General features: G+C 39.0%; 1 protein-coding gene across 2 annotated transcripts in view; it reads right to left on the bottom strand.

Moving 5' to 3' along the window:
* Positions 1-15690, bottom strand: part of LOC117295849 (ribokinase-like) — a 33617-nt gene that overhangs the window by 3434 nt on the left and 14493 nt on the right. For both annotated transcript variants that reach the window (XM_033778629.1, XM_033778637.1), the window contains exons 4-6: positions 7020-7082; positions 6324-6485; positions 974-1065 (exon numbers count right to left, since the gene is read on the bottom strand). In XM_033778629.1, coding sequence (XP_033634520.1) covers positions 974-1065; positions 6324-6485; positions 7020-7082 — 317 coding nt within the window. The remainder of the gene's footprint in view (positions 1-973; positions 1066-6323; positions 6486-7019; positions 7083-15690) is intronic.

Consider the following 15690-nt stretch of genomic DNA (forward strand, 5'->3'; position numbering starts at 1 on the left):
CATGCGATGTAAATTTGCATAAATGCCACGGTTCAAAAAGTTCATGCCGTTTGGTTTCACTGGTCAGTAGTTTTTTTTTTTCGTTGTTTGTTTCAGTCATCGATTTCTCTGCTATGGGAATAGCAATCAAAAACTGAGACTCTGTGTCATTTATTGTACATATCTGAAAAGAAAAGCATTGCTTGACTTCTTAAAAGGAAGAATATAAGGATGACAACATAATTCTATAGCACACTTACATGTGTATAAAGTATTGAAATGTAGTTGTCATGAGTCTTTGGTATTAATCTCTAAACTGCAAGCTCTGATTCTATAGATGCTCTGATAAACCAATCAACCAAAAAAACTAGTGTTCAACCTTTTTAGTGTGCTGAGCACAGAGCAGAATTTGTTCAGCTTGGCGTTCGCAATCTCAAGGACTGACCATATATATTATCCTTGTAACCCAACCAATAAAAAATTTAGGTAATGAGAGTACCTAATGATCACCAAATCCGAAGAATGCGACATGGGTTGTGACAATTTTGGCTGACTTTTGTTCCAGAAATAAGGACAGTTTTTAAAAATTCAAAATTAGCTTGTACTTAAATTACCATGTCACCAAATTTCACGCAACGCTTAAGACAAACTTTATTGTTTTATAATAGAGTCTTGAGAGTCATAGCTGTTATGATTTCAATCTTTGCATTGTCTGTCAAAGTTTGATGTTTAAGAGTTTTTTTCTATTTGGAGTGCCCTGACTCCAAATCGACTACAAACCGGTTGAAAAAAAAAAGGGAAAATAAAACTCTATTTAAGTTCATACTTATTGTTTGATTGAACTCTATTATGCTATGCACAAAATCTTAACAAATACATGTTGTTGTGGTGAGAAAAACTCTAACATTGTAGTACTATTTAAAAATATTTGTATTTAATGTTTTGTCAGCGCCTACCATCGAACATGGAAACAATAGCAAGGAAAAAAGCATACCTCTGTTTCATTCGGGCAAATAATATCACAAAACTTGAAGAAATCCGACTGAAGATCTGCTATTGCTGGTGCTGGGTTTAAAATGGTTGTTACTGTAATGACAAATAGTTTCAAGCATCCATTTTAAAACAAAATGGGTGCAAGGTCAACATTTCTCATTGCACATACATGTAGCTGTAAACCCTACAGACTAGGTCTCAGTCCTCTCATACATAGACCCTCTTGTTCCCACATCAAATTTATGTCATTGACAAAATCAAACTTTAAAAAAAAAATAATATAAATATTGATTAATTACTCTAACTTTGTAATGTTTATATCATATTATATTTCAACAGACCCTCCACAAGTCGTAGTAAGAAACTTTTATTTATCTGTCGTTGTATCCCTTCGGGTTGATCCCCTTGATTTGCTTGTATTTTGTTTTTAATTGTCAAAACCATATCCATTTTTATCTTTTCCCACTTCCTACCTGTTCTTCTCAGAACATTTTAAACATTTTTCCTTCCTCTACAGATTATTAATAAATCATTACTTTTCACCCTATAGGTTTTTAAATACAACTAAATAATTTTGTTGGCAGGTTGTTAACCTATTTGTTTTACAGGATTGTGTTTAACCCGCTTTTTTTTCACAGGCTTGCGTTAACGTTTTCCTTTTCAGATTTGTACATAACGTTTATTTTTCTGCAGGTTTTATAACCCTTTCTTTTACAGGACTATATTTACCGCTATTTTTTCACAGGTTTATATTAACGTTTTCCCTTTCAGGTTTGTACATAACTTTTCCTTTTCAGATTTGTACATAACGTATTTCATTGCAGGTTTTACAACCCTTTATTTTACATAATTGTATTAACCCCAATTTTTTTCACAGGTTTTTGTTAATGTCTTCCCTTTCAGGTTTGTACATAACTTGATTTTGCAGGTTTCATAACCCGTTATATTGCAGGTTTTTGGTAAGTTTTCCTTAACAGATTTGTAAATAATTTACTATTTTTACAGGTTCCTATTATTGACTACATTCCTTTTACAGGATTATGTTAACCCCTATTTTTTCAACAGGTTTGTGTTAACCCATTTTTTCTTTTCAGGTTTGTACATAATTAAATATTCTTTGCAGGTTTAACCCGTTCTTTTACAGGGTCTTGTTAACCCCATTTATTCACAGGTTTATTTTACTTTTTGCTTTCACGTCTGTTAATTAATAATCAATTTTGTACAGGATTTATAACCCGTTCTCTCCACAGGAATGATTTAACATATTATTTCCCCTTGACTGTATTTCCCCATCCACTATGGCACTTGCTCCCGACACCAAGTGCATTTTCCGCAAGCTTAAGAAAAAGAACACCCGTTACATGTCACATCTTGATAACTACCGTTTTTATCGTTTGTCCCGTATCATTCCCAAAGGCCTACAGATCAAGTGTACCCCTTCCTTTGGGCATCTTGACCCATCCTTTTTGAAGAAATGGAACAAGATACTCACTAATACGTCTTTCCGTTTGATCAAGTTGCTGGAAAATCAATGCCAACAATTCATTGATAACCAGTTGCTTGAGATAACAGACACTGAGTCTCAACTCCAGGAGTCATGCTCTATTGAAGATTTTGAACAGTTACAAGATACCATACTATGTAACGTCAAACACTTAAGGTCCACCCTAATGGACACACAGAACAAGAAACGTATGAATGTCCAGGCTAACCATAAGAAACACACCCATAGACGTTTCCACAGTAAGAGAGCCACCATTGCCCCTCCTACTGTTAGGTCGCCAGAGACCAATACTGTAGTTAACCTGTCTGACATGGTCCTTACTGACCCACAGGTTAAACTCCTCTCAAGGGCTCTTAAGTTTTGCCCCACACCCAGAGAACCTAACCAACTTCTTTTCCAACAGGACATGGCCCAATTCAATCTTAGGTTACGCCTACGTGAGTACTTTCATGTAGAGCCCTCCATGGATGACGAGTCATCTGTGGAGACCCAACCTATTCCCCGCAACCGCTTCAGGGAAAAGAGTACTTGGGTACCCCCTAAGAACCGAGATGTGTCTCTAGAGACATACATCAATTCGGTTAACTCCGAGGTTCTTAAGGCCCCCAGTACCCCTACTCCCAATAACCTCCCCCAAGATGAGCGGCACGCCCTTACACAACTCCGCCAATCACCAGACATAGTGATTAAACGGGCTGACAAGGGGTCCCCAGTTGTAGTCATGAACACACACGACTACATTGCTGAGGGCCTGAGACAGCTCAGTAACACTGATCATTACATTGAATGTGCTTCTGATCCCACTGAATCTTTCTCCCAAGATATCAGTGACACCCTGGTTAAGATTTATAATGCCAATGGTATTGAGAAAGACACATTTAACTATCTTCTCCAACATGACCCCCGTACAGCACGGTTCTACCTTCTACCCAAGATACACAAGCCCAATAACCCGGGGAGACCTATTGTATCTGGGAATGGTAGCCCCACAGAGCGCATTTCTGAGTTTGTCGATAGCTTCCTCAAACCCTTAGTCTGCCGTATTCCTTCCTTCATCAAGGATACCAAAGACTTTCTCCACAAACTAGATGAGGTCAAGCACCAAATACCTGACTCTGCTATTTTGGTTACTTTTGATGTTTCATCACTGTATACTAACATACCCCATCATGAAGGCATGAGTGCATGTGTCTCTGCCCTCAATGCTAGTAATCAGTCCCGCCCCTCAGTGAGTCATATTAAGGAACTCATGAGCCACATTCTAATGAAGAATAATTTCACATTTTCTGACAGGCATTTTCTACAGGTACAGGGTACTGCCATGGGTACCAAAATGGCACCCTCATATGTTAACCTATTCATGTCTCAGTTGGAGGACAGACTCCTGTCCTCCGCCCCCAACCGACCACTAGTTTGGTGGAGATTTATTGATGATATTTTCTCCATCTGGTGTGGTGACCAAGACAGCTTGGATGAGTTTATTGACCATATCAACTCATTTCACCCCACCATAAAGTTCACTACCGAACAATCTCTCACCAGTGTTAACTTTCTAGATGTGACAATAACCAAGTCTCCTAATGGCCTTGTCACAGATGTTTACAGTAAACCCACCGACACCCACCAGTACCTTCTCTCCAATAGCTGTCACCCTGGTCACTGTAAGAAGGCAATTGCTTACAGTCAGGCCTTACGTATCAGGCGTATCTGTTCCACAGATACCCTGTACAAGAGGCGCTCATCAGAGCTAAGGAAACACCTTCCACCCCAAACTACCCAAACTTCCCTCAATTCTCAATAATAAAATGTCTATACTTCACTCCTCCAGCAGGTTACACTCAGCAATCCCTGAGGTTCCCATGGTTGCATTCCGCCGCCCTAGAAACTTGGTGACATACTAGTCAGGGCCAAACTTCCCCCAGGTACAGTCCAAACACAACCCCCGACAGATATACTGGGCTGTCACAAATGTACCCGCTCCAAATGCAAAACGTGTCTGCACATTAAGCCCTCACTTAAGGTGAAGAGTCATACCACTGGCTCTTCATACAACATCAAGACTAACTCTGAATGCAGCACGTCTAATGTAGTCTATGTCATATCATGTAAGAGATGTGGGCTACAATATGTGGGAGAGACTAAGACAAAACTTAGTCTTCGCTTTGCGAATCATGTCTCTTCCATAAAGACTAAGAAACCGTACCCAGTCTCTATCCACTTCAACAGCCCCAATCATAGTGTCATTGATGTTGAACTTCTGGTGATTGAAGCTTGCAATGGTGATGACACACACCGCAAGAGTAGAGAATCACACTGGATCCACCAACTCAAGACAGTCAAACCCTTTGGACTCAACATAAACACTGGTGTTAAATAACTTCTCATTACCCTCCACTTCACTTATGTTGTATATATTTTGTACATAAAGTATAAATTAATCTAGTTTAAAGTTGTTTTTATAAATTCATCACTGTAACTATCTGATGTAAGTACCCCCCCTTTTTTTCCACAGGTCCCTCATACCTATTTTTTAAAATCATCATACCTTTGATCTTGCTATTCTTATTAATTGACCATTGTTAGTTGCATCATGATGCAACTTGCTCTCTAATCCTACCCTTTCATGTCTCCCTGCATTGTTGTCGAACAATACATTTACCACTTTTATGGTCCAGTAACCCATCCTTTCATTCTAAACATCCTTTGTCCTCGCCACTTCACTCCTATTGGTTCATAGCCACCAATATTGTCTCTGAAATAGAAACTATGATTGGCTGTTATTTTCCCGCTTCTTTCTGGATCCTTTCCTTAATCCCTTTCCCCCTCTCTTTTTCTATAAATGGATATGTATTTGTTTGACCTTCTTCAGAGGCATAAACCTCTGAAGAAGGTCCGGATTGGATCGAAAGCTAAGGCCATCTACCCTATTCATTATAATATATACACATACATGTAATTAACAGTCTCTTTAAACTAATCTATGAGTGTTCCAATTGAGTGCTAATTGCTATCTTTGGTGGCTAAGATCTTTAGTCTTGCTACACGTATGTTTATTAGACTCCATCAGCAATTATCATTCATTCATAAATACCCCAGACAGTTTCTCTACTCCTATTGGTGGAGAGCGCGTCACGTGGCGGTGTTTAAACGCTGGATAATGAGGCGAGGGCATTTATCACATGGCAATTCAACCCTGCGGCTTTAAACGGCCGTGTAAGAACTCGTCGCTACCATTTTATTCCCTTATTTTGGCAGTTAGGCAATCGTTTAGTTCAGCAATTTTGCATTTTGTTTGCTCATTGACATTCCATTCATTATGTCATAATATTTTACTACTTTACCATTCAATTCAGCAATTTCATCAATCATTTCAGAATTCCACCGTTCCATTGTAAATATTGACCATTCAATTGGTCAAATTGCCCATTTAATTTGGCAACTTGACCATTTTGGCAATTTGAGCATTCCCTTTCAGCAAGTTGACAATAGCTTTTTCATCAGCCCATTCAGCAATTTGAACAGAATTGGGCAATTTACAATGTACCTGCCATTTCAGCGATTTCAGCACTCCTCTCAGCAATTTCATGGCTCAGTTTTTCAGTATTTACATTTAGTTTTACACTTCAATTTTCCATTCATCAATTTAGAATAATGAAATTGTGGAATTAATAAATTGCAAAATTTAATGATAAATTGCAGAATGGGATCATAATAATAACATCGCTAAAGATCTGAGCCACCAACGACATTACTGGTGTTCCATAGATTCCTAGGGATGAGTTTGTTGTAAACAATCTTTAAAATAGATGGTTTGTTTCATCTTCTGCTCATGTTATTTGTTACTCACCTCCTTTACTTTTTGCCATTTTCATTGCTGCTAAGGAAGTTTCAGGTTTAATTTCCAGTTGGCAAATAAGCACTTTTGCTGACAAGCTTTGAATGGCCATTTCAGCATCATGGGGTGTTAGCAGTAAATTGGCTCCACTCACAATCACTATGGAGTTTTCCCCTGCACATTACAAATTTGTTAATATATGGTTAACCTTACCTTGTATGAAATGATTCTGCTGTGTAGTCAACAATAATGTTGAAGTCAGTCATGTTTGTAAACAACTTACTGCTGGAAAATGTGTTTAGAGAAAACGTTTTGTGGACACGCTTAATGGAAGCCAGATAATGGACACATTTTTTTGCTCCAAATCTCCATTTTTCATGGGGTTATGATGTAATCCTCAATTCCAGCCCTTCATCCTTTTGTTGGACAAATGTGGATTGTGAGATATTGTTAGAGTGCCACCATTTCTGTGCTTTGAACACCCAGCAGGGTGGATATGTGCGCATTACAAGTCTTATTATTATTATTTATTATTATTGTTATTTATTGCTGATACTAAACATGGGAAGCAAACCAAAGATTCAAGCATGCCAAGGCCAAATTATCAGCCCTTTTGTTCCAAAAATTATTCCCAGAAGTAAATTAAACTGGAAGAAAATCTTAAAAGTTTTCTAAAAAGTCCCAGTCCTTGAACATTTCACTTCATACCTTGTTGATTAACAGTTATAGGTGCAGCACCAGTAGCAGCGTCACTTGTCACTCCAATATAATCTTCAAGTGGTCAAATATAAACACAAAGAATATCAAATTGCTACAGTGCAACCATTTTTACAACAGTGTTTTTCATATTTTTTACTTGAGAATCAGTTCAAGGTTCCAGATCAGTTTAAATATTTCAATTATATGTAGCTAACTCCACACTAACATGAATTTCAAAGTTTGTTAAATGCTTACAAAATATTGTTTCAAGATAAGTAGACAAACTGAGCTTAAAGAAACCATTTTTCTTTTCCTCTTCTGTAATTTGATTTATTTATATGTCAATTTGAAGTTTAGGCAACTGGAGCGAGTGTGGGTACCATAAATTAGAAGGAAATTCTAGATCTCCATGTGTTATACTGTAGTTCACATCCACCAAAGCTATTATTTACTATGGGAATAAAAGGGTAGCTACGAGTTCTTAAACTGTTTAAAACATGGCAGGGTCGCGGCCGTGTGATTAAAGGCCCGAGCCGAAGGCAAGGGTTTATATCGCATGGCCACGATACAGTGCAACAATTTTTTTCCCATTCATAAATGCCTTTTTGGTTAAAAGGCGTACTTAGGTAAGAAACTCTGTAAAACTTATCCGTTTTCCGACTACGTGTGTTGCATTTTTATGACTGAGAGTTTTTCTAATGCTTCGTGCGCGTAGTAGTCCTGGTGCAAGACGTTTCACGTTTTCCATCCACACACAGGGCGACCAACTAACCAACATCATCCGCATCGCCCGTAACGAGAACAACTTCAACCAAGACTATCGCATAGTATCCGAAAACAACCAGTTATCAACAGAGCTCCGGCTGGTCATTATCAACCGTTTAAACACCCCATGTGATGCGCTCTCCACTAATAGGTGCCGCAACGGGGTATAACGGGACAAGTGGCAAACAAAGAACAATGCCAAAAACGGGATCGCGGGAACGAAAGCACACAGAGGCTCGGGTTCTATGACCTGGGATGGGAGAGGGGAGGGGCTCAAGGTGGGACTGGGGGAGGAATGGCAAACAAATTAACTGGGCTGGGGATATAATAAGCCTACAGGAAAGGAGAAAAAAGACTTATAAACAATACAGTATAGGAAAGTAATAAACTGAACGTGGCAACAACAAAAAAACGAAATGGGACTGGGAAAGAACCACTAGCGGGACCCGCGCGGCGAAACTGGGAAATATGGATGGGAGATCGACAAATAATAAGAAGAAGACAAAAAGATCGAGGCTCGACGACAGGATGAAGGCTGGTGGGGGTTATTAGAGCACGTTGTGGGACAGGGAGAAGGAAGGGGCATGCAGTGTGGTACGTCTGTTGGAAAGGGGCGGGTAACGGCAAAAAATGAAGGGAACAAATTAAAAGGGCTGGGGAAATAATACGGAAAGAAAAAGAAGAAAAAAGGGACTAACGATGACATTGGACAGGAAAAATAAACTGGACAGAGAAAAATACACGAAACGGAGAACTACCCGACTGGCGGGACCCGCACGGAAAGGGGAAAGTTATGGGACGGCAAAAAATGCAAAGAACAATTCACGGGCGGGATGACGGGAAGGAGGCATGGGTTAGATTTGGGACGGGGATAGGAGGTAGGGGCACAAAGTGACACGTCTGTGGGACGGGGGAATGGCAAAATTAGAAATGATGGGGAAAATGAACAGGGCTGGGGTATGGATTGAAAAAAACAAAAGGGACTATCATGATTTGGGACATGGGACAGGAAAATATTAAACTGAATGGGGGGGGGGATCAATCCCATGAAACGGAAAAGAAACACAAACGGGACCCGTGCGACACTGGAAAATATGAGTTATGGGCTGTGACATCACAAAGGACGCCTGCCCTCAATCCAAAAGTTACTGCACGCTCGCGATTTGACTGTGACGTCACAAACAACACATGCCCCCAACCCACGGGTACCCCGAAATTTACCCCAGGACGCATCATTTTAGCAGGGTGCGGCCACCACTTGACGTGAAAACAACATGGCGGCGCCCATGCGATTTAAGCGCTATTATAGTATAGATGTCAAAATCAATAACAAATGTATTTTCAACCGTTCTTGGAAGGATGAAGGGATTTTAAAACTTATGGATATTTGTTCTGAGGATGGGAATATTTTAACTTTTCATGATTTTCGACTGAAATATAGCAATGTCAAATGTACTTTCATCAAGTACTGTGGTCTTCTTAAAGCACTCCCTAGGGCTTGGAAACAACTGTTTGGCTGTGACTTGACACATGAGATAGAGTCACATTCATTATTAATTCATGAACTTTGCAACAACAAAAAACATATAAATTTGTTTACAACTCAATTTTCCAAACTATAGCCCAAGAGCCTACTAAATGCCAACAGAAATGGACCACTTTGCTTGAATATTCTCCACAATGGGATGAGGTTCACCATGTTCCTTTTAAAACTACTAAAGACCCTAACTTGCAATATTTTCAATATAAATTCATTCATTTTCTCATTCCAACAAACACCTTTCTTTGCAAAATTAAAAAGAAGAATTCTGACATTTGTTTCTTTTGTAACGAAGAGCATGAGAATATCCTTCACCTCCTTTGGGATTGCAGTAAGGTCAAACTTTTTTGGAACAATATAATCATCTGGCTTAATTCAACATTTTATAATCCAGTGACTCTTAGCTGTAAAGATATTTGTTTTAGTTTAATACTAGGGAAAGCGCTCATCTCCTTTATCATTATTTTGGCGAAAAAGTTCATTTTTAACAATAAGTGTAAAGAAGTGCCTCTTTTATCAATCACTGCGTTTAAAGAGTTTGTTTATTCTTATTTTAAAACAGAAAAAGCCATAGCAATAAGAAATGGATCACTCGATGACCTGAACAAAAAATGGGTTAATATGTTTTAATTAGAATTTTCTGTCCGGTTTATATTTGTTTATCTGGTGTGTAGATGTCTAGTTGGTACTGTCTAGTCCTTGGTCTTTTTGTTGTCCATTCTCGTTTGTCTTCTGTCAGTGGTTTTCTTGTTTACTGCCCTTTAGGCATTTGTATTTAATTCTGTTGGTTGCTTTTTCTGTGACTTTTTGTATTTGTATGTTTTTTGTTGCATAATGGAATAATACAAAAAAAAATTGCATTTGTGCACAAATGCAGAGCTGTTTCGTTAATAAAATTTTAAAATTATTTTTTCCACTTAATTTGAAATTCTCTCTGCATCAAAATAGTTATGACCAATCCAGCCTATTTAAAAAAAAACAATTTGGTTTATACCATGTTTATTTTATGACTTAAAAGTGCAAAAATGAAAATAAATCATAAAAAATCATGTGATGCCGTCATCATGACGTCATTTCACAATTCACAAGAACTTGTCAATATCCAACAACCTACCAAGTTTCAACATGATCGCATTATTACTTAGGGAGTTATATTAGTTCAAAAAGTGCACCTTTAAGGCCGCGTCACGTGACCCCGATGACGTCATTGATTTGAAACTTCACACATATGATGGCTGTCTGACAGTAAACGTGTGTGTAAAATTTGAAGTGATTACAAAAAACTTCACCACACACATCTTCAAAAAGTCCATTTTGACGAGTTTTCAACCTGCCGCTAGAGGGCGCTGTTGCATTTTGTAACGTTATTGGTATTCTTTTTGAACTGCCCACCCTTGCCAGGCACTAACATCGTTAAAAGCAACTTCATATCTTTTGCCAATTTTGAATTAGAGGGCCACTTCCGGTTTCGACCGGTAGAGTAGAGGTCATGTGAGGTCACGCACACAAAACAAAATGAAGACCTAATTTATCCCTTCCCAATCCCGCAAACAAAAACCTACGGTCTCTTGTGGCTGATTTGTTATAAATTTTCAAACATTTAAAACACAACACCTTTAAGATGTCGTCACGTGACTTGTGATGATGTCATAATGACATCCTTGTTTTGTAATGATCATTGCCCCAATACCTTTCATCCCTGAAAGTTTCATTGCAATTGCTCTTTGGGAACCTTGCAAATCAGTACTTATATGAAATTTTTTTGAAGATGACAAATAAAATATAAAATAATAATAAAAAAAACTTTAACAAAAACAAGAGCTGTTTTGCTGCGCTACGCTACGAAACAGCTAATAATAAAAAAAACTTTAACAAAAACAAGAGCTGTTTCGCTGCGCTGCGCTACGAAACAGCTAATAAAAACTTTTAAAAAAACAAGAGCTGTTTCGCTGCCCTTCGCTACGAAACAGCTAATAAAAATACATGCTTTGAGAAACAACAAGTTAGATATTGGACTTGGGAAAGTCCAAATGCTGCAACCCATAACTTGATAGACTATATCATAACTGACCACAAAAGAATCTTAATGGATGTGGAGGTCAAAGGTTGACACAGGCAGTGACCATAGATTCGTCAGAGCAAAAGTACAGATTAATAAGAAGATGGAAAGGATTAGAAGAATGAAAAGACATACTGATCTGGGAAAGCTCTCCGACAAGCAATATCAATTCCAGCTGGAACTAAAGAACAGATTCTCACTTCTTGAAGACATGATAGAGAATGAACCAGTGGATGTTATGTATGAGCAAGTCACCAGCATTATCATGGAGGAAGCAGAGAAGCTAGCTAAAGGTCAAAAAGAAAAGATAAACACAACAAGCATTTACACAGAACAGATCCAAAAGTTGAATGAAAAAAAGAAAAGATCTCAAACCCTTCGGACAGACATCAGCAAAAAACCAGATCGAGTATACAGAAATAACTAAGACGATCTGCAAGTTGAGACGGCAACAAAAGCGACAACACAGGACCAAGATGGTGAAAGAGGTGCTGGAGAGCAAAAAAGGGCCAAAAATCATCAATAGAAGACTAGAGGGAGGAAAAAACTGTTATCATCACTGAAAACAAAAGATGGGACAGAAGTTACTGAACAAAATAAAATCACAGAAATCATTGAAGAGTTCTATAGAGAGCTGTACAACACTGATAGACCAGACTGGAGAACAGAAGAAGACTGGTACCACCCAGAAAAGGCCAACGAATATCGTTTTAACATCTGCCTAGGCTTCGTGGACTATGAGACAACATTTGATAGTCTAGACCATCAGTCACTACTTGATGCATTGGAGAAACAGTTCAAAGCTATACATAGATCCAAGTGCCAGAATTTATTTGGAGAATACTACCACCTGTGTTTGCAAAATCCTTAAAGGTGTCAGACAGGGTGATCCAATTTCTCCCAAACTCTTTACAGCAGCCATGGAGGATGTGTTCAGAAACCTGGATTGGCAATCAAAAGGACCAATTGCAATAAATGGGGAACATCCAACTCATTTAAGGTTTGCAGATGACATCATACTTGTCAGTCACGATCCTGATGACCTGCAGATAATGATTCGTGAGTTGAGTCCAGAGAGTAAGAAGGCAGGACTCAAAATGAACATCAAGAAGACCAAAGTAACGATGAGCAACAATCTACAAGACAATTAAAAGTAATAGTGGATGGCACGACAATCGAGAAGGTGAATAGTTACATATACCTTGGTAAATACATCACCCTGGACCATGAAACGGCAGGAGAAGTCCGAAGAAGAACACAGTTAGCTTGGGTGAAATTTGGAAAACTCAGCATCATATTCAGAGACGAACCTCTCCCACATTTATTTAAAAGTGGGATCTTCAACCAATGCATCATTCCAGTGCTATCCTATGGGGCAGAAACATGGACAACAACTAAGAAATTGGAAAAGAAACTGAGAGTCACAGAAAGAGCAATGGAGAGGATCATGGTAGGAGTTACAAGAAAGGACAGGGTCAGAAATGAGGACTTACGAAAGGGTGCTTCTGTTCAGCAGAGTGTGGGTTCGAATCACAATCGTGATAGTTGGTGTCATTTTTTCTCTCCAAACAGGGTGAAGAAAGGAAAAAAAAAAAAAAAAAAAAAAGGAGAGAAAAAAGGGCAGGGAGGAGGGGGGGGACGACACAAAATAAACTACATACATGGGTATTTTTTATCAAAAAAGCTATTAATAACCCGTTGTTGTGGACCACTATTATTTCACATGGTCTCATAGAGGAATTTAACGTGAATCTGGGCGCTGTGTGGAAAGCGTGTTTCCCAAAATGAACATCAGCGCGCAATACTTGTGCCCAATGATTTCAGCTCTGTTTACCGCTGTGAATTCGTCACTCCACTTCCATCGACCAGCCCTGATTTCCAGGAGGACCCCCCCTGCGTACAAATAAAACCACACGCCTGATCCCTCTTGAAAATGCCTGCCCTGCGTGGTATACATTTTCGGTGAAACATTGTAAAATAAATTACTGCCGTAAAAACTGGGTTTTTTTCTTCTTCGTAATTCATATTAATGACCTTGTTAAGAAATTTTAGGTCTGAAAATTCAAGTATTTTGATACCGCAATTATAAATGTGCATGCAAAACAATGATCGCCACCGACCTACATGTACAGAGTCAGCAGATTGGGGAAAAACTAGCCCCCATAAATCGGTCCAATCCACTCTGTATCCTTGGCCAAAGCACCTTTGATATAAAATTCTGCAAAGATCTGCATCATGAAACATACCGTTTAATATTATACTTCTCAGGTTGTAATAAGCCCTACGCCTAGATTTAAAAAAATCACACGTGTTGGGTAAAAATCAAATGATTTTTGAGTGTGAACTTTCTCAAAGATCTTGAGAACTTGCACGTTTTCGGACGTTCTAATAGTTAGTCGGGTTCCTTCAATTGTATCAATTCATTGTACCATAATTGATGAGTGGTTATGGGTACCCGGGAAAAAAAAAAACGAGATAATTTTGTATAAACAAAATGTGCTGGGACCAATTTATGGGGCTAAGGAACATGTCATTCACGGTACATTTTACAGGTTTACTCCCCACTAAATTTGCATTTTCCCTCATTACTCAACATTCATCCATAATCAAGACAGCTTAACTCTGCTATATTCAAACATAAACAAGATTGCGTGATTTGCAATTAATGCAACAATGGCTGTTACGTGTTTATAACATGTTGGTTGTATAGATCAGTGCACTAAAAATTATGTAGGCCTGTTACAAAATAATTGTCAAATAAAAAAAAAGGAAGATCGGCCGTGTGATGGGAACGCTGATTTTTTGTTATTCGGTTATTATTAGTATTTTAAATTATGGCTAATAGGTTATTAGCAGTCCCCTGCAGCCTGGCTGTAACGTGGAGTATACCCACACGCACATAAAGCAAAAACAATCACAGCGTTTACCCGTGGAAAACGCTTGACGTAAGCTCGGAACTCACTGCTTCCATAAGCGCCAAGTTCTTTGCTTTTGGTGCAGAGCCATACAATTTTGCCCTGCACATGGCGGCAATTTTTTTTCTATTTTTCTTGAAAGGATTCCTTTTTTTAACAAAAAAAGATTTAGAAAAAAGAAAAAAAATCATGCCCCCCCCCCCCCATCAGGGTACAATTGTTGACTTGTGGTTAGTTCGTGACTTACGAAGTGCGTGCGCGCTGAAATAAAAGTGCGAATGACTCTAGTGGTTGTCTAGTGACCATATGTGAAATAATAACTGGTCCTTTCTGCCTGCAGCACTGTGACATGACTAATTGCTATTGGTAACCAACGATGCGACCAACCTCGACAAGCCTCGAGGGGATGGTTGCGAATAGTCGACTAGACTGGTCCAACTATCGTTGACTAACATGGGTTCGATCAGAGTTAGTCGAACTATGGTTAACTATGGTCGTTGATCGAACTTGCTCTACATATATTTTCTTTTTTTTAAGCGCCCTCTAGCGGCAAGAAAAAAATATATTTGAATATCCGGTTAATTTCGGATAGTTGGCCAGCGGTTAACCGAATACCAAATTTCACTATTCGCCCACCACTAGCTAACAAAATGGTGTCAGTACACAGAGGCTAGGCATTGCAAACCAAACAATGCTAATAAAATGGTGTCAGTTAATAGCATGGACGGGCAGTGCAAACCAAACAATGCTAACCTATGGTGCCAGTTAATAGCATGGCTGGGCAGTGCAAACCAAACAAGCTAACCTATGGTGTCAGTTAATAGCATGTCTGGGCAGTGCAAACCAAACAAGCTAACCTATGGTGTCAGTTAATAGCATGGATGGGCAGTGTAAACCAAACAAGCTAACCTATGGTGTCAGTTAATAGCATGGCTGGGCAGTGAAAACCAAACAAGCTAACCGATGGTGCCAGTTAATAGCATGGCTGGGCAGTGTAAACCAAACAAGCTAACCGATGGTGTCAGTTAATAGCATGGCTGGGCAGTGCAAACCAAACAAGCTAACCTATGGTGTCAGTTAATAGCATGGATGGGCAGTGCAAACCAAACAAGCTAACCTATGGTGTCAGTTAATAGCATGGATGGGCAGTGCAAACCAAACAAGCTAACCTATGGTGTCAGTTAATAGCATGGATGGGCAGTGCAAACCAAACAAGCTAACCGATGGTGTCAGTTGGTAGCATGGCTGGGCAGTGCAAACCAAACAAGCTAACCTATGGTGTCAGTTTATAGCATGGCTGGGCAGTGTAAACCAAACAAGCTAACCGATGGTGTCAGTTAATAGCATGGCTGGGCAGTGCAAACCAAACAAGCTAACCGATGGTGTCAGTTAATAGCATGG

Source organism: Asterias rubens, chromosome 1 (genome assembly GCF_902459465.1).
Source record: "Asterias rubens chromosome 1, eAstRub1.3, whole genome shotgun sequence".
In the NCBI taxonomy this organism is placed as follows: Eukaryota; Metazoa; Echinodermata; class Asteroidea; order Forcipulatida; family Asteriidae; genus Asterias; species Asterias rubens.